The sequence below is a fragment of the Aplidium turbinatum genome, chromosome 6 (genome assembly GCF_918807975.1).
Source record: "Aplidium turbinatum chromosome 6, kaAplTurb1.1, whole genome shotgun sequence".
In the NCBI taxonomy this organism is placed as follows: domain Eukaryota; kingdom Metazoa; phylum Chordata; class Ascidiacea; order Aplousobranchia; family Polyclinidae; genus Aplidium; species Aplidium turbinatum.
In genome coordinates this window covers 32,297,898-32,317,655 of record NC_137477.1, presented here as the reverse complement: position 1 = coordinate 32,317,655, position 19,758 = coordinate 32,297,898, and the positions used below count along the sequence as shown (strand labels likewise).

The following is a 19,758-nucleotide window of genomic DNA, read 5'->3' as shown; positions in this document are numbered from 1 at the left end:
TTCGACTTGGATATTTCCGGTATAAGTCTAAAGTTTTTTTTTTTTTAAATAAAAAATATTTTAAGCAATTGCTTTTATAGCTCTGGGTTAAACGACCTATAGTTCATGACATGGCCGAAACTGGTTTGAACAGAAACGAAAACCAGGGATATCCCTGACGAGAACCTACTGCAATGTCATCGTCCTGGTGACGATTTCCTACGATGAAACAACCTACAATTATAAAAAAACGTAAAATTTTGTTTATTTCTTGCATTAATCAAATCCAATAACGACACAAACTAATACGCAGGCCTCCCACGTAGCAACATCGTAAGTTAAGGCGAAAAATAATATAAATTGTTGTAGCTATCTTACACAACACTCTCCTTCTCAAAGACTAAAACAATAACATGTTATTGTTGTGGAGCGAGCTGCATTAAGGATTATTTTTGTTATTGCCGAATTCCAGGTTACAAAGCGGAACTAGTTGGTTGGAAACAACCCTGTCCGATTGAAGCTAGAAGAGAATTCCGTGAATGTGGTTGATGAAAAAACTCGCCACAAGGAAGAAATGACAGAAATGTCTGATAAACAACCGGATAACATTACTTGCTTTAAATCAAAATAAATGTTTGCGTTATCAACTGTGTCAAACCCTACAACCAGTGACGCTGAACGAACGTGAAACGGTGACGTCATTCATTGTCACGTTCATTCAGCTTCGCTGCAAGCAAAGATAATTTCGTCTTCACATCGTTGTTCGAAAAAACAAAAACAATAACAATTATGACTCCTCCGTTGCCGCCGCTGCTGCTGGCTCTTCTTCCGTTCCTTCTAGGCCTTCTGCAGGTTGCTCTTCTGTTGGTGGCTCATCTGGATGTGGTTCTTCTGTTGTTTCTTCTTCGCCTGTAGGTTCTTCGGGATCGGCAGGTCCGGTGGATGGTTCCTCTCCAGTGGGATCTGCATCAGGAGGAGCGGGGGATTCAAATTCGAGTTTCTCTGCTTGTTTAGCATCTGTTTCTTCAGGCTCTACTTCTTCTTTAGTGGAAGGTTCTTCGGGAGCTGATGTATCTTCTGGAAAAATCAAAAGTCTCATTGGTAGGCGACATCATTGATTACAATCGGGAACCTTGCAAAATTTATTTAGTCGAATAGCGTTTAACAAGAATATGTTTGTATCACACTCACGACTAAATTGTTCTAAGATGTATTTCTCAGCACAGGCATAGGCACTATAACTATATATGACTTTTGTGATTGCAACAATCTGTGATCAAGGTCGATCACGCTTGGAAGAGTGAATAAGTTTGTTGTCTGCCGCAATAATTTGTGCGCAAACCATTCATCTTTTGTCAATTCACCATTTTTGTTTGGATACTCACATGGTTCACCTGGGGGAGGGCTGGTGTGACGTTTGGCTTCGATCACTGCAAGCTCGCGCGAGCTTGCGGTAATCGAAGCCAAACGTCACAATGTCACTAATCTAAAGATTCAATGACAATATAGTTCAGGCCCTTAGGGGAATCTTTAGGCTAAACGTGTTACATGTTGTTTTTTTGCATATTTTTGCAGTTGGTCAACCCAACTTTGATTTTAGTGGGTGCCGCAACTTTTTGGGTCACGTGATCACCCCCAAATCGGGGATTTTCCCAGAAATCACGTTTCAGCTCCTTTTACGGCATTTTCGTGCAATTTCATATTTGATTTTTGCATATTTTTACTTAAAAAGCACACACAAATAAGTGACAAAAAAACACAAAATAATTTGACTGATGACGCCATTATGACGTCATCAATTTTTTTTGATTTTTTTTTTTAACCGATTTTGGTCGTTTGCTGTTGGTGTTAGTTGGAGTACCGGTTACTAGAACCATTTCACAATTCCAAAAAGTAGTTTCGTCGTGATTGCATCTTTTATGACGTCATAATTACATTATTAAGACTAGACAACTTAAAATTCAGGAACCAAATGTAAGTTTATTCCGAAAAAAGCAATCAACTACTATCATTATAAGTTTTGCAAATGCTTAAAATTTTGAAATTGCAAGCAATAACAATAATACCAGTACAGTATGACGTATAGTATGACGCAATAATGACGTCATCAAGGGTATAACCAGAAAAGCAACTACCAGGTGTGAATTTTCCTTTTAGCCATGCCACTTCAAAATTTAAAATAAAATGTAATTATGATCTACAAATCAAATGAATAGGCCTGCACGACACCAGATTATGCAATGTCTGAAGCTTAACACTGTCAATTCAAGATGAAAAAATAAGCGGTTTACTTCCTCTTTCGTGATCACACGAGGAAATCTCAGACATGTCCAATGTTTGATTGCTAAGAGCTGTATCTAACGATGTAACAACAATCGTAGACAAGTTTGGATCGACTAAAGTTATCACAGCTTGTTGAACCAGTTGATATAACGCAGTTTTGTTGCTGTCATTTTTTAAAAACTCAGGCCAGTTGAGAGGAAGACGAATATTACTTGTGACAGCCACGTAACATTCTGATCCTCGCCTGTTTCTTTCAGAAGATTTGATGTTATTTTTCAGATATACATCGTAGAGAATGTCAACACAATTGTACTTTACTGCCTTGCCAGTAACGTAAGGAATAACGATTTAAAAAATGTATTCTTCAAATGTTTTCACATTACCTCTGGGTTTTATTATTTGCATGAGTGCTGAACCGTCTATAACATAGACGTGGCAACTTGGTACAGTACATTGTGGACATCCAAAACGTTCTAAAACTGTGAGGAGAGCCGATTTTGTTGTAGATCTCAAAGAACCGTTCGCAGATAATGCTATAGAGTACAAAGATACTTCGTGCTTGAAGAACAGGACAGCAAGCATCTTTGCCACGAACATAGCTTGAAACAAACACTCTATGAAAAAGGGATGATTTATATTTGACTATGGGTTGTGTGTTCTTCTTTGGTGTTCGCGTTTTGCCGAACAAGTCTAACGATACTTTGGTTATTAGTTCTCCAAAATTTTCATCTTCAAGAAAACTGGAAAATCCAAACGATTCAAATTTTGTTTTTTCAAAGTTATGAAGGTTTAGAAGCTGTTGCACACCTTCATCATTGGAGGCTTGCCTTGAGCATATTGTCAAAAGTTTTCCAGACGAATTGGTGAAAGGGTTTCAAAGTGTTCCAAATTTCATGTGGAACACGGAGTGGCAAAACCACACCTCCACGCTACGTGACTTTATACCCGACGCCGATCCCCGCCCACCGGGGATGTTCCTCGCAAGGCTTGTGTGGGTCAAGCTTAACCGCCTGCGAACTGGCATCGGCCGTTTTTGTTCGGACATGCACAAGTGGGGCCTGGCTCCTGTACCAGAATGCGAGTATAGTGCCACTGAACAGACCGCAGACCATGTCAACCACCACTGCCAAACCCACCGGCCTCCACACGGTGCGCATGGTCTGAGGGCCCTGGACAACAAGACTGTTGAGTGACTGATGATTTCCTGCCCTCTAATCTAGCCTGGAAAGATCTGCTCATATGCCGATGATGAGTAGTTTTTTTGGTAGTTACATTCATGATAGGCCTATCACCAGTGTTGTACGCGTCATTGAAATAATTTGACGGCGTCAGCGCGAATTGCCTAAAAACTTTACGGCGTAAAGGACTGCGTAAGCTCTTAAAGAAATTGACGGCGTCAGCGTCAGCGCTAATTTCTAGCGCTATTTTTTGCCAGCGTCTCACTCTCATAAAACGAAAATATTTCAACCAAGTTCAGGCTAACAATAGCTATAAATAAAGAGCAGGTATTATGTTTTGAGACTGTATTGTAATTAGCTGCTCAGCCTATTAGTTATTTCCTTGCAGAAAAACAAGCATATCAAAACGTTTGTCTGACAATCTGCTGTGTTTGGGACGCATATTCAGGGGCGCCGGAGCGATTTTTGACTGGATGGGCAGAAGTATGAAAAAAGGGCACTTTTGTTGCTGAAAGGCCAATTTTTTTTGTAAGTTTTTAAGATAAGATATAGCGATAATGCTCATCTATCAGCTCATTATCGAGTAATGATACAAGTGTCCGCTATACAAAGAACAATGGCACGGAAGGGCATCATGCTATTTTATAATGATGTAATATAACTTACTGTGATGGAGAATTTTGTGTCGTGAATATTATTTTGAGGCAAAAATAGAACATTATAATTAGGCTAAAAGCGAATAGCATAAATTGTTATATTGCAAAGTTTGCAGTAGCTTACATGACTTTAAAAGGGCACCATTGCCCCCTCTTCCCTCCCCATCCACAGAAATTTGAGGGCAGGGTGGCTTCAGCTCCCCCTGCCCCCCCCCCCCCGCTTCCGGCGCCCCTGCGCATATTGTCCTTTCCAAGTGAAAACATGCGTTCCACAGCAGCACTGGTTGGTATTGGTGTGTTGTATTTCAAAAACAAGTTGAAAACGTTTAGTCGGAAATGTGTTACTGTTCCAAGCGTGCTGTGATAGTTTAGCATGTATAAATCTTTTAACGAGGTCCACTGCACCAACATCGCTCTTTTTAGGGGCATAGAGCTCTTGAAATAAAGTATATTCAACGTCCGCGATGCCATTCATGGATTTTTCGCTTTCTGTCTCTGATCCCTCGTTCTCAATACATGGGTGATCACCATTTGGCGAACTTCTTCCGCATGTATTCCAGGGAGCCATTCCAACCAACGCAAAAGCTGGTAATTCGGATGAGTCGCGCTGGCCAGAATACATTGTGAAACTCTTATTGTGAAACGAGATTTTTCATGAAAACAAAAAAATGACGCTTAGCGCTTGACGCTTAAAATCGGCAAAATAGTTGACGGCGCTATCACTTCCGTCAACTGAAAAATAAATTGACGGCGCTAGCCTCAGCGTCAACAAAAAGTTGACGCCGTCAAATGACGCCGTCAAATTGACGGCGTCAACGTAAAACACTGCCTATCACTAATCAACCTGTATAAAATACTGGTTATTGCCTACCTGCTATACTAACCTGTACAAAAAATATCTGAAAAAAAAATCACAAAACAAAATTATGACGTCATTCATTATGCAATGCTGACGTCATATTTGAAGAGGGAATTATTTTAGCATTGGAAACTTATTGTAACCAAAAAAGTAACACCAACAACAAACAAGCGACTACAATAAGGAAAAAAAATATGTTATGACGTCACAATGACGTCATTAATAACATAATTTTGGGTGATTTTTATTACGTGTATTTTGTAGTGGCAGTCAGTCCAAATAAAAAAAAATAACGTATCTAATTGCATAGAAATGCCGTGAAAAGAGCTCAAAATTGATTTAGGGGGAATCCCCGATTTGGGGGTGATCACGTGGCTCAAAAAGTTGCGGCACCCACTAAAATTGAAGTTAGATTCATCAACTACAAAAAAATGCAAAAAACCAACGTGTAACACGTTTAGCCTAAAGATGCTCATTTTCGCCCCTAAGGGCCTGCACTAATAGTAGACGAGTCAATATAAGGTTGAACCTCAAAAAAATTGATACAAAAGGTTTTTTAACGGATTCTGTTACCTATGGGCCTACTAAATAACATACTAAAAGTCTACCAAAATCGGACCTCCAGAAAGGGGTCATTTTCAAGATGGCGTCCAAGATGGCCGCCGGGATGTTACATTGCCTATATCTCAATTGTTATTCAAGCTAGAAAGGCGGTTTAGGTGTCTATCCCTAGGTTTTCGGGGTCAATGAATCGAATTAAATAGGTTAAATTACGATAGGCTGATTATCTACTGAGATACGTATGATTTGTATATAATATACGACCTGGGGGAGCCCGGGGACATTTCGGACGCAGCGATAGGCCAACATCACACAGAGCAGAGCACGATATTAGTAAATTCACTTGAGGCTTGCGATAAACCGCAAACAAAATCATCTTGACTTCCATTATGTAACACGAGCTTGAGAAAAGTGGTTTTCCAACATTTCTATACTTTTGGCAGCTTGATAAGCCGAATAGTGGTAAAATTTTCAGAGACAACTCCTCACTTTTCATCGGAATAAATTCCATATGTATTGGTGCCAAACGGTTTCCAGTACACTTTAAAATAAAACATTTTTTCGACAACAAAACACTCGAAAATCCGTCCGTAGTATCTCCAATCTCGAATATCCCCTAATAAGATGGAATTATCATAACAGCATATTACATGCGGCATAACAGGTACTATCAATACAGGCATCTAAGAAAAACTGCAACCAACAGGAGGCTCATACTTGGCCTCCTACAGTAGATGAATACAGGGGATTAATCTGTTCTAAAGAATGGCGTGCCATTAAAGTCTGGACACAGACACATTCAGAAAATCATTGGAATTACAACAGTAGGCTACAAAGGTAAATCGTAAACCAGGGTGATCAGCCCGTTTGTTGTCTTATTGCCTACGGCTGTCTCTATTCATCATCTTCCGACTCGTTTAGAAGAAACTTGTTATGTGGATTGTCACATTCTTGCAGTTGGCATGGTCCACATGCAGCGGTACATGGTAGTCCGTATCCTCTACAGGAGCAGCGGAGTGTCTTCCAGGCAGTGGAGCAGTTGCAATGAATGACCTTCAAGAGACTGTCTGGAGCAGCCTTCATTTTTGACATAAGTAGGATGAGCCGATTCTTTTGCAGGTTTTACTCCCAATTCATGACATCCATACTCTCTGCTTTTCCCATCCAGACCATTATCTGGTAGTAAACTCGACGACAGTGAAATTGGGTAGCAGATTCAGTTGGTGGTTGACTCTCGGGCGTTACAAATGATGAATAAGTTTCATAAGTTTCCGAAAAGTAGTCTTCTTCCCAACACCGAATATCCGAGACGTAGGGTCACAACCAGTCATGGCATGGATAAATATCAACTCAGAACACATGTCATGTCCAAAGATTTTTTTCAAACGGTTGATGTTGTATACTTTGGAACTGCCATCAGCTTTGGACTTGTCTGACCTGAAATAAAGGCCCTTACTATCTTCTTGTGCATAGTAAACAATTAAAACAAGGAGATCGGTATCTTCTCCAATCAGCGTTGTTGTCTGGAGCAGAGATGTCTCCACTGCGGCCTTCACAATTTCTACATCAGCATCCCCAGATGCATTCACCACGGTGCAATTTTTTCCCGAAGTTTACCACTTATCATCCAAATCAAATTTTGTTTATTGGCATCTTGTGAAAGGAACTCCTCCTTCTTGCCTGTGAACATAGTCTCAGCTGTAAAGTTGACAACGGGATGAAGATTACGTCCTCTTCTTTGATGCATGTTGTCTTTAATGGTCGGCCCTTCTTCATAACCGTCAAACACAATGGTCGTACCGGATCCATATTGCCGGATGGTGAAATCAACATATGACCGTGCTATTTCACCATAGCTTTGTCCACGCTGCCATGGCATGCGGTGAAGGAGTGAACCGCCATCAAGTACGTGGCACTCCGTTTTTGGCACAGAATGTAGAATTGCATTACTTGCGTGATCACAGATAGCGTGTGCTAACTGTGGCTTATCAGCTTTTCGGAATGCATGTCTCGATTCAAAGAGAGCAGGAGGGAAAGGACTAAGCTCGTAACACATAACTTCCTCCAGTGATAGATGTACAGCTTGGGAGACCACCATGAAGCGTTGAAAAAGAAGTGCAGTATCAATGGTTCGATCAGGAGCGACCTTGATAGCAGATTTTTGCCCAAAGGTCCTGGCTTTATCCTTTCTACTGAATGAGTATGCGAATGCAGGTTGTCCTGTCATTTTTTGTCCAACTGTCTCATATTCGTGCACGTTCACACTATCATCGGCTACAACACCAGTGACAACGCCCACTACGGAACGACAACCGAAAATAACGCTTGCTTCTGTACAAAAAACGCCAAACTGGCCAAAGTCGGCGGGAAAATAGCACGCCTGGCAGAACTCTTGCAACTAGCATGTTGCTCCAGGAGGGTCAAAATAAAACTATGCAGCAAATATCGCGTCGATGGCGCGAAAAAATGTTGCTTTTTTTCATAACTAACTTTCTTAACACTATTAGCGTTTTAGCACTTAAACTATCCTAAAAATAGCAAAATGAAAGCCCATAAATTAAGGTCCAAAAACCCCGGACTCAAAAATAAAACCACAGAAGTGCATTAAAAAAACAAGCTCTGGCAGCCCTGAGTGACTTTGCCTGAATAAATCTTTTTGACTTTAACAACGATTGTAACAACTGATTTTTGTAAGGTCGATAACGGACCCTGCATCCAACAGCTGTGCCTTATTTTGCTCGACAGGAACGGCTACCATTTAGGCCTCAATTCATCACATCTGACTCAAGCTGACCAATGCTTATTCAAGTACACAAAAACACTTACTTGGAATCCACGCACACAAGCATCATCAGAAAGAAATTATTGAAAAAATATGCCCGTCCACCGCTCTAGTCGAAACGCAAAAGAAAACTTTTCGATAAATGAAACACGAAGATTCAAAACTCATGCGGCTGGAGTTCACTGAAGCATGAACGCAAAACAAGAACATTCAAAAAAAGAAAGGGATCGCATAAATCGTTTCTACAACGATAACTTCGTTTGCATTGTGATGCGACTATGCATGCATTCATGTGATTATGATGTCACAAACACAAGAACAATAACAACTTGAATACCACCATCTACCCAATACGCAAAATTATTTAGAAATATGTCGTATATTTCCTTGAAAATGACCTCTTTCTGGGGGTCCGATTTTGGTAAACTTTTAGTATGTTATTTAGTATGCCCATTGGTAACAGAATCCGTTGAAAAACCTTTTGTATCAATTTTTTTGGGGTTAGGTGCCTTTTTTCCGTATATTGACTCGTCTATAGGTTTTCAATAAAAATAAAGATAGTATGACAAAAACAAGAACAAACAACATTAATCGCATACATATCATCAGCAACAACAAATTGTGCTCGGCTCCCACCTGCAAGAGGCTTGTCGTCCGGAGTGTAGAGTGTGATGGCTGTTATCCTTCCTGCTTTCCACTTCGGGACAGTGATCGTCATCGCTTCTTCCTCTTCACCATCTCCTTGAGTCTGCACAAGCAGAATATCAATAGTTGAATACAAACAGAATTAAAAAGCATCGATTGTGCTCCAATAATCCTATGAAGTGTTATCATAACAAGATGTGATTATCTTTGTCGAAACATCTTTTTGGGGCACTACAGTGATAGTTTATTCACGTTCATATAATAATTTGTTGTATAGGAAACATAAATGTGGGTCCCAAGTGTTATTTATTGTTCATCTCATTCACATTTATACTTTTTGCCATTACAGAGAAAACATCACAGGTAATAACATAAGAGATCAACAAAAAGGTGGAGGTAACAAAACGTTGAAAGTGTATCCGGGACTGAAATAACATGTACTAGAACAACTAATAATAATATAATACAGCTACTGGTACTAAAATAATAGCTCTGTCGTAACACAAAAGACAGTTACGTTGTTAATCGGCAACGATGGGTGAGAAGTCATTGATATAGCCAACTCCTTAGATCGAGCCTGCTTTATCATACGTGGCTTGATAAGTTGGCAAAGGTGAATGATTAGAGGTGGTATGGGCATGTTTTGAGAAGGGATGAAGATGATGTTTTGAGAAGAGCGCTGGAGTTGCGAGTGGAGTGTCGTAGAAAACAAGGAAGACCCAAGAAACGTGGAAACGGCAAGTTGACGAGGAAAGCAGCAAGGTGGGCTTGACAAGAGAGGACGCGTTAGACAGATCGATGTGGAGGCAGGGTGTGAAGGCGATTGCGGCACTTGGAGGTTAATCCGGCCACCCTCGGTAACGGGGACATCACCGGATTAAAACTGGACTACTACTACGCAAGAGCCTTTAAGACCTAGGCCCACTGGTAGTAGTGACGCCATGAAAACATAATCAGCTTACTGACAAGGTTGACTAACCTGCTCAACTGGGATATATTCTCCATGTTGTTCGCATCCAATGTCGAATATGTATTTCCCCGGTCCTTGCATCTGAGAGGAGGATTTTGAATGCTCAGTGATATCAACGTTAAGACTTCAACGCAACTAAGCTCATTTTCACACAAAGTGGGCCTATAAATTAACCTGTGCAGAACCTTTATCACACAGAACAAGCATCAACGCTGAATAGTGACAAAAGCGACATCACTTGACAAAATGCATTGTTTCTCAAGCCGAGGCTCTAGATTCTAGAACATGCTTTTATGACATTGGTGTTTTTCAAAGTGCAACACTGTGTTAATTGAGCAGCAACTCAAAAAGTTTTTTCAAAGCAGGTTGTGCTGTTGATTGAAATGTTTGATTTTCAATACGATGATTTAAAACGTAATACGAAAAGGTAAAACTCTTTGTTTTACAGAAAATATTGGTTCTATTTAAATAAATTAAGTCAATCTTGAAAAGTGATGCACAAAATAAAATCCCACCAATCACTTTTACTTGAATTAGGCTATGATGGAATGCAACGTGGAAATTGATCAACACATCTTTTACTTTTATGAAAAAGCTAATTTCCTCATCATGGAACTTCATAATCGGGTGGTGATCAGAATGAAGGACAAACTTACGTTACCATCCGTCCAGTTCCCTTGGAAGCGATGGTTTGTGTGAACAAACTCACCAGCACCTTCACACTTCCCGTTAATCCACGTTCCGACATATTTCGAACCTTGCAAAAACGAGAAAGGATTAATGACCAACATTGTAACCCCATTCATCATCATCCATTTTCTTCTTTAGTAGATGAGACCTGGCGTTAGCCAAGCTAGCAAAGGTCCACCAGTTTTTTGCAGCTTTGACATCAGACATTCGTTACACATGCGCAAGTTGTTCATGGATACCATCGCAGACCGCATCTTTTAAGGAACTCACAGATGCTTTCTATTTGTTTCATTTCTCGAATACTTTTAATTCTAAGTTTATCCTATAAGATTTTTTTGCACATCAATCGGGGCATTTGCATTTCTGTTGTTTCCATCCTGTCCGTATCTCACCCCTATGTCTAATAAACAATACCTTTCATTTTCTGGGAAAGCACTCTTCCTCACAGAATTTCAGACACTTCCTTGAATTTTACCAACAAGTTATTATTCTTGATATTATTGAATCTTGCACTCTGCTAGGCCTATCTATGCTCAGAACATCTTGTAGGTAGCAGATTTTAGGCCATTATGCGCTGATATTGTGCGCTACAATCTACCTAAAGTACCATAACTGGTTTATATTTCCATTCATGCAAACGATAGGCTCAGTCATATCAAAACAACTTGAAACTATACGAGGTAAAAGAGAATCGTAAAAATGCAACAGTACTTGTAGTATCAGTAACTTTTATCACACTTATAGGCGTGTAATCAACTCTGCTGATGTATATACTTTTTTTCCTTAGAAATTTATTATATATACAGTAAGGTTGAGCTGACTGTTAAAATTGTGATTTTATTTGCTTAAAATTGCATTGATTTGCGTTAAGCACTCTTTCTGTCACGGTAATACTAGCCCTACTTATTCCATGCTATGGTACTATAGTCTAGTGTGCGTTTACTAGCATTGAGTTCATTGCCAGCCATTTTACGACATAAATTGTAAACTCACCTGTATCGGCGTAAACGTAAGTCCCCTGCCCGTGCCGCTCGTGCTTCAACCATTCTCCCTCGTATGTGTCGCCATTGACGTAGAAATATTTTCCGTTGCCATGACGCTGGTCGTCTACCCACGAACCTGCATGCAAACAGGTCAAGATTGCAAAGTAAAAATGTTAGATCTTCAATCTACGAAATGCCCTCTTAGATTCCTCCCTCTTTGTCACACACATTTGAGCGAGGTCAAGAGCATGCTGGAATATGAGTGTAACGGTATAGCCTACTGACACACTTGATCTATCGGCAATCACGGTAATAGTTACAAACAGCATAGCAACTTTTGGCTGAAGTCTACAAATCAACCAACAACCTCCGTATCTTCCGCTTAAAATTTACCTTACACTTAGTGACATTGCTTGTGAACTATTTCATTCACTAGGTAGCACTCAATGTAGAAGTAGAGCAGTCGTTGAAATGAATTGTTTAGCTGCTACAAGGCCTGTGTTGTTAAACGATGAATGCTCGTATTTCTTGGGATGTTTCAGAAAGATTTCGCAACAGCACTAAACACCTCAAACCATTAATTCACTGCAATGCTCAAAACAGTTAATTTAATATGTACCTTCGTATTTTGAACCGTCAGGATATATAAACATTCCTTGTCCGTGCTTCTTGTTTCTTAAATACTCACCAATATATCTGGCGTTGCTTTTAAATCGATACGTTCCCTGTTAAAGTAAATCATATATTTCTGACTTTGTAACTTGTCTAAAATGACATATTTTACAGTGAAGATAGAAATCATATACATGGCAGGGGGACAAATAGTTAAACTGTCAGCTCAGGATTGTAGGCCTACTTGAAACAATGAACAGTGGTGTTCAGTGAATGCCACGAAATATTGTACAAACTATTTGTAGATGAGCATTTCCTTTCAATGATATTATAAGGCAAATTATATTTTTGTAGCCTACGTCTTTACAAGAACATAGAATTAATATCAGATTCTATTTGAATAAGACCTTCTGATGATCTGTTAAAGGTGAAACAGGCTGTTAAGGATTCAGATAGTAATAACTATATTTGATAGAATTAATATCAAGTTTTATCAAATCTTACAGCAAGAAACAGAGTCCCCTACAAGTCGGCAGTTGTTAACTGAGCAAATGACAAGTGACATAGCAACATTTCAGCAAGTGGCGGAAGTTGGAAAATGATGAAACTGAGCAAGCCGAAACTTGGCATGTCACAAGCCAGCAAATTCAGTTTAGCAAGCGATGACCAAGCAAGTCTGATGCTAGGTGGAATCTCATTTGCTGACTTGTTGGCAGCAGCTAAAATGTATTTGCTGAGTTGAAGCACTTGCTGAGCTGTCGCATACTGAGTGGTCTAACAACCTAAGAAACATCGCAAGTGAAACATGCACTAGTATCACACAATGCATTCATAACAAGAGCTACCTGTCCATGCCTTTTTCCTTTATCATATTGACCTTCATATGTGTCGCCATTAGGAAGCGTGGCTTTCCCATGGCCGTGCCTTTCACCTTCATCGTTTCTGTCTCCTTCATATTCCTGAAATTCAAATTGATTTAATCAAAAAATACACACCTCTTAATGTAGATACTAAATTCATGTTAAGCAAACTCATGCTCAGTAAACGTCTTGAAAACTAGACTGTTTTCATCTTCAGTGCTATTGAATGTTTTGCACTTCTGCAAAGTAGTTTAGAAAAGTAATTGGATGAGGTGCTGGAGCAATCGATAGAATATGGGGACGAGAAAAACATAAGGACTCCTTTCCTGCTCCACTAATGCAAATTGTAAACCAACATAATCAATGTTAAATTCCCTACAAAGGCTGCACTGTGATGCAAAACGATTGATGACTGAGTGATGCAAAAGAATAATCTTATTCAATTAAGTACTTCTGATGATCTGTTAAAGGTGAAACAGGCTGTTAAGGATTAAGATAGTAATAACTATATTTGATTTAATTCCCACTGCTTTGCTTTTTTGCTTGGCATTGAGCACTTTTTGTAGTATTAATAGTTTTCATTGTTTTAATAAATACAATCATATACTCTTCGATGTGATAAGTTTCATACAATTTTGTACAAGAAAATTTATACTTTCAATGGTAGTACAGTAGTCCCCGCTTAGCCTATTAAGCCCAATTTGGTCCATTCCAGAACTATTGAAGGTATAGGAGTGGCAGGGAGTCGTCCCCCGCTCAATAAGCCCAAAATTGTCCAGTCCTGATGTGGGCTTAATAAGCGGGGACAACTGTATTGAAACTGATATTAAATTGCAAGGTATTTTGCACAAAGTTGTATGCTAAGTTATCATTGAGTAGATTATTATTATAAATTCAAGTTATTAAGTTATCCAAAACGTTTGGGTCGCTAAGATTTACAACTATTGTTTTTTGGGTCGCGCCAACAAGTATTTGCGAACCCCTGGTATAAAGAGTGACTGTGAAAACCAAGCATATGTTTGATACTTCCTAAAAAAGTAAACACCAATAATTAATTGATTCATTCAGCGTTGTCATTGGGACTGGGATATATAAAAGTATATGTACCCAAGCTGAACAGACAACAAAAACAATACACAAGTGTTGTTCAATAAACAGCTAAGTTAATTCATTGCTGTCTTCCACTCGGAGCTAATTTAACACTTCATTCCCCAAGTACTGATGTTTACTTTTACAAGTACAAGTGCAGGAATTCTCAGCCTTAATGACCATCGTGTCAAAGAGTTAAAGCCAATTTGTTCCACCCTGGCATGACCATCCATGTCATCATTTTCCAAGCATTACCCAGTAAATTGATCACAAAATTTTTCTAAATCGTCTCAAATCAGATTTTGGCGTTACAGCAATGGCACTTGACTGGTTCTCTTCTTATCTTTATGATCGAACTCAATCTGTAGCAATTGAAAACTCAATGTCTTCTGCAACATTCCTTTCTTCTGGAGTTGCTCAGGGTTCTGTTTTCGGCCCTGTCCTGTTTTGCCTCTACATAAAACCTCTGTTTGACATCATAAAGCGACATGGGATTTCATACCACTCATATGCTGATGATATACAATTGTATTTGCGTGTTACTGATGAAGATTCATTGTGTTGTATTAAGTCAAAATTCCAAAAATGTATGGTTGATATCTCAAATTGGATGTCTCATAATATGTTGAAACTAAATCAAGAAAAATGTGAGTTTATTGTATTTTCTCCGAAACGATGTATTTCAAAGTTTAATGACATGACCCTTACACTGAGTAATATCAATCTTTCTTCTTCTAACTCAATTAAATTGCTTGGTGTAACATTAAATCAACATTTGTGTTTAGAAAACTTTGTCAGTTCCACTGTTAAATCTTGCTTTTTTCATCTTAGAAATATTGGTTCAATCAGACAGTTTATTAATGTTGATGCTTGTAAGACTTTAACTCATGCGCTTGTAACATCCAGGCTTGATTATTCAAATTCATTGTTAAATAACATTCCATATTGTACTATTTTGCATCTTCAAAGAGTTCAGAATGCTGCTGCTCGGCTAATTACTTTAACACGTCAACGTGAGCATATCACTCCTATACTAAAATCCCTGCATTGGCTTCCAGTATTGTATCGTATTTGCTTCAAAATATGTCTATTAATTTATAAAGTTTTCCATGGTTTTGCTCCGAACTATCTGGACACTTTGCTTGTTCATTATAAACCTGCCAGAACTTTGCGTTCTCAACATCAATTGCTCTTGTGCAACCCTTCATATAAGACACAATATGGAAATCGTACCTTCCCAGTTGTTGCTGCCAGTTGCTGGAACTGTTTGCCTATTTGTGTGAAAGAAGCAGAAAATTTAAATGAATTCAAAGCTCGCTTGAAAACGTTCTACTTCAATGAACATTATGACTGAAATTACCGTATTAATTATCACCATTGTCATGTACAGCGCCCAGGAGCATAGTTTGACTGTGGATGTGGCGCTATATAAATATTGTTATTATTATTATTATTAATACAAATTAAAAGTAAATGTAGCCATCCCATTCAATCCAGTTTTGTTCTTTGTTGTGGTTTCATCGTAGGTCTATGCTGTGCAAGCATTATAGGCCTGTCTAAACAATAAAATTAAAATATACCTTCAAATCATTTTTTTTTTCTGAAATGTGGTGGTACACAATGACTGTACGGCGTGTACGCCTGTACAGAACTCTCAAGTGCTACGCAATCAGAAAAATGGTTGAAAACTAATGGCCTACAAGAAGTATAAATGGTTGCAAAATCTTGTCTTACAAATCACCTGTCAGTCTTTTTATGCTTCAAAACCAAATTGAACAAGCTGTCATTTTTGAAGGTGTAACATGTTTCACAGGAGACAAATATTAGGAGTAAAATGGTTGGAATGCCTAGTCAATTTAATCAAAAAAAAGAGCTCAAAATGTAAACTCAAGTTCAGCGAACGTTTCAAAAATTATACGATCTTTGTTTTCAGTGCTATAAACGAATGACAATGTACAGTATAACGAATGACATGTATAGCATTGAAAATAAAGACAGTATAGTTTTTGAAACGTTTGCTGTAGATGAGTTAAGTGTCTACATTTTGAGCTCTTTATTTTTTGATTAGGAAACAAAGTGTTCTTTTGTACAAGAAACAAGTTTTCGCACATTGTGTTAGATGCACTAGCAGTGAGAGCCAAACAGAAAGCAAAAAGTACTAAAGTCATAGCTTCATGTATTTCAAAATGTTTTTTTTTTGTACTCAGCAGCATTGCCACAAAAAGGTGGGTTCATTCTTTTTCGTGATAGTTTCAACATATTTCTCAACGACTTGACACCTGGATTACACTAAAGTCGACTTTGCAAGCTTTATAGGATCAACATCCAAAAAGGCTTTACATTCAGGGAAAGAGCTTGCAAAGCAGCTACCAATTCAAAACTAGTACTAACTCTAATTCGATCCAAGATTCCATGATTACTAAGAATTTTTGCATAGCTACTGGAGATTTATAAATCTTGAATCGTTCCTTATTGCCCATGTAGCAGACAGTAGTCATAGTACTGTTCGCTAAGAACATTTTTATGATCTTGTTAATATTTCTGTCTTTAAATATTATACAATTTACAGTGGGTTAAAATGGACTATTTATTTACGGTAACTGCTAAAAAAAGCACTTCATCCATTTGTGTTCATTTTCAATAGGTCAAAAATTAATTTTTCATTTGTTTTGGTAGGCCTATTGTAGTTGTGGCCTTCTGATGAGGTCTAATGGAAACATAACCGTTTCGGTAACATTAAATTGGTTCGGTTGCTTTGATTTTGAGTCTTTATCTTCGGACTGACATTGCCTTTGATAGGTTATTCCTGGTAGTTTTGCATACTTGTAGAAGCTTTTGATGCACAGCCAGTTGCAGAGATTGGCAGAGTAAAGTTTTCCGATTGTTGAAGTGTTGTTGCCAGGGAATTATTCCATTCACTAGGTGCTACTGAATGTAAAGCAGTCCTGAAATGCATTGCTCAAGCGCACACCCTGAGAGTCGAACCAGAGTCGAGAGCCGAAAACACCTCAAGATTTGAACTGAAGCCGCATGATCTTGAGTCGAGCGTTAACCACTGAGGTAACAGGGTGGACGAAATTCTTGAAATGCTGTTATTAGTACCGTAATAGCCTAGCCAAATGATTTAAACGTTACAAACAAAAAAATTTGATTTGATATTCTTGGTGATTACTTTTGGATTAAAGAGATCGTCCATTTAGGTACTAAATCTGTCTTGGTAGCAAATCTTCGTAAAAGTGTCTTGGTACCAAATCTCCTTCTTTGCAGCTAACTTTTCCTTATTTTGAAGAAGCACATGATGGCGCAACCAGGGCTGGATTTCAGCCGGAACAGTCCGGAGCGCCGCTCTGGAAGCTTGAACAAAAAGTTGACTTGTCCGGAACGGCGTTCCGGAAGCTCAAATATTTCATGCTCTTATTATTTTAAGCTCTTATTATGGTTTGCCCTGTTCAGAGTAACGTTAAGATGGTGTTTGTAATTTGTATCATTCATTTGATTCGTTATTGTGCAACCTTGAGGCAGCTTGACTGTCCTAGCGCCACACCCTGACGTTTACACTCGATATTTTATTGAGCCAACTTATCACGTCACAACTAGTTTTTCCTATATTTTTTCACTTTTATTACTGACTGTTTCTCGCTGCTTAGCACCACTCTTAGTAGGCTATGCCTTGTCCTATTCAGAGTGGCCTTGTATGTCTGAACAGTCGTGGTATTAATTGCAGAAATAGCCCGCCAATCAATCCCCGCATCTTCTATCATCACTTAGGAAATTCCATCCAAGATCGCTTGTTGAATTCAGCAGACTCGTCATTTATTAACGCCTGCTAAGTACTTGATCCAACTACTTGGCCAGAGGACACAGTGAATGACACACGGAGAAAACGAAATCATTGAAGTGGCAAAGAGATTGCGCTTAGATGAACGCGAAGCTGTGAGGGAACTTCGTGAATATGTAACTACAAAAAAAAAAGATCCCAGAGTCTTCAAAACTTGATAACGTCACTAAAATCCATTCCAATTTAATCGAGCGAGTGTGAGCGCAAATTTTCACAAATGAACCTCATACTGACATCTGACCGTGTTTCTCTACACACTGTACTTGAAAAATTGTGGAACGTGTTGTGTTATGGTTTCACTAAAACACGAATATTTGCATTGAACAACTTTATATCATCTATTCTATAATATAGACTATGATACTTACTTCAGCAACGTTTTACACACGAACATCAAGTGTGTTGTTTCAAAACTTTATAAGGGTATAATTCTGCATCTCTTTTACGGCACCTATAGCGCATTAGGAAAGTAAAAAACTAACGCTCCGGAAGATAATCTTCTGGAAATCCACCACTGGGCGCAACATATACCGTAACCAAATTATGTTTTTAAAACTACTTACGCCGAGATAAGGTCCGGCTTCATCCTCAAATTCATCAGATCCAAGATCAGACATATTGAATACAGATTTTTGATAAGCTTCTTGAAAACCAACACACTGTTGTGACACTCAAAGTCGCCGGCAAGTCGATTCAAAGCTTGCTTTTTTCTAGCAACCGTTTCTATGAGCAATTAGACTCAAAGCAGCAAACAATACAAATGTCATAGCAAAAGGAGATAAGACACATAAAAAGAAAGGAAACACAAACATAGCGTTTACTTTACACAAAATTTAGTGCACAGGTAATAAATTTTTGTTGTATTACTTGCATCAATTTTCAACGCTTTATAATTGAAAATTTTTGACAGGTAAATTTCTTCAGTTTACAAGACTTCTGCTGAAAAGAATGCAAATAAAATTATTACATGCAACTCATTTACACCAGGGATATCTAGATAAGGGGATATGAAGGCTCGCAGCGATTGCCTTATTTTCATGACACTACCAGGGCGGTAGTTTGTATTGCTTAAAACATGTGGTTCTTTTTAAAATCGTACAAAGTTTTGTAGTGCAGCTGGTACAATGAGCTACAGAAGACAGTTGAGCCCAGCCTCATGGGCGAAACACGTGTCTATCGCTGTCAATTCTTGCTACAAATCGGCTGCCGAGAAACATATCGTTGATTGGAAAGTCTGAATGGCTTGCGTGGAAGCTACACCGTTATGGTTAGCGAATCGCAGCTGCTCGCTGTACTAGCGAGTGCTCAGCCTTGTGCTGATAGCCGGGAAGAAAGCCCCTCTCTTCACATGTCCTCTGCCCTGGCGCCTGCTGGTTTTGTTGGCTCTTTCTTTGTTTCCACAAAGATAAGAGTTAAACTGACTGGTAAAGCGGTGGTCGAATAAATTTGTGGCAGAATACGGTGCGATACTGATGAGCCCAGCCTCATGGGAGAAACTCGTGATTAAAGTAAAACCCAGTAAACATCACATTATCGGGCCAATACTGTTTTTGTATCGGCGCGTATGGGGTGTATGGGTAACGTTTGCACCGTATCGGGCCGATACCGGTTACGTACCGTATTGTATCGAGAAACGGTACAGTTTGTCCGATACAAACCCAATATCGGCACAGTACAGTTTTGTAAAGGAAAAACTATACAGTTTGTGTAAGGGCAATCCGATATCGGCACAGTACAGTTTTGTAAAGGAAAAACTATACAGTTTGTGTAAGG

At 38.9% G+C, this 19,758-nt stretch overlaps 1 protein-coding gene across 1 annotated transcript; it reads right to left on the bottom strand.

Annotated features, from left to right (window-relative positions):
- Positions 1-226: 226 nt before the first annotated feature.
- On the bottom strand, positions 227-18,689 carry LOC145771903 (radial spoke head 1 homolog). The gene is made up of 8 exons (XM_082583661.1): positions 18,549-18,689; positions 13,044-13,157; positions 12,206-12,311; positions 11,597-11,722; positions 10,570-10,670; positions 9,923-9,994; positions 8,935-9,046; positions 227-1,056 (listed from the first exon to the last, which is right to left on the bottom strand). The coding sequence occupies exons 1-8, from the start codon at positions 18,600-18,602 to the stop codon at positions 767-769; spliced, it is 975 nt and encodes a 324-aa protein (XP_082439787.1). The 5' UTR covers positions 18,603-18,689; the 3' UTR covers positions 227-766.
- Between the last annotated feature and the right edge of the window lie 1,069 nt (positions 18,690-19,758).

Coding starts and splice junctions, on each gene's coding strand:
- LOC145771903 (XM_082583661.1), bottom strand. CDS start 18,602: ATGTCTGATCTTGGATCTGATGAATTTGAGGATGAAGCCGGACCTTAT. Junction 10,671..11,596: donor TTACGTTTACGCCGATACAG/GTGAGTTTACAA, acceptor CGTTTTTGCAAG/GTTCGAAATATGTCGGAACG. Junction 9,995..10,569: donor GGAACTGGACGGATGGTAAC/GTAAGTTTGTCC, acceptor TCCTCCTCTCAG/ATGCAAGGACCGGGGAAATA.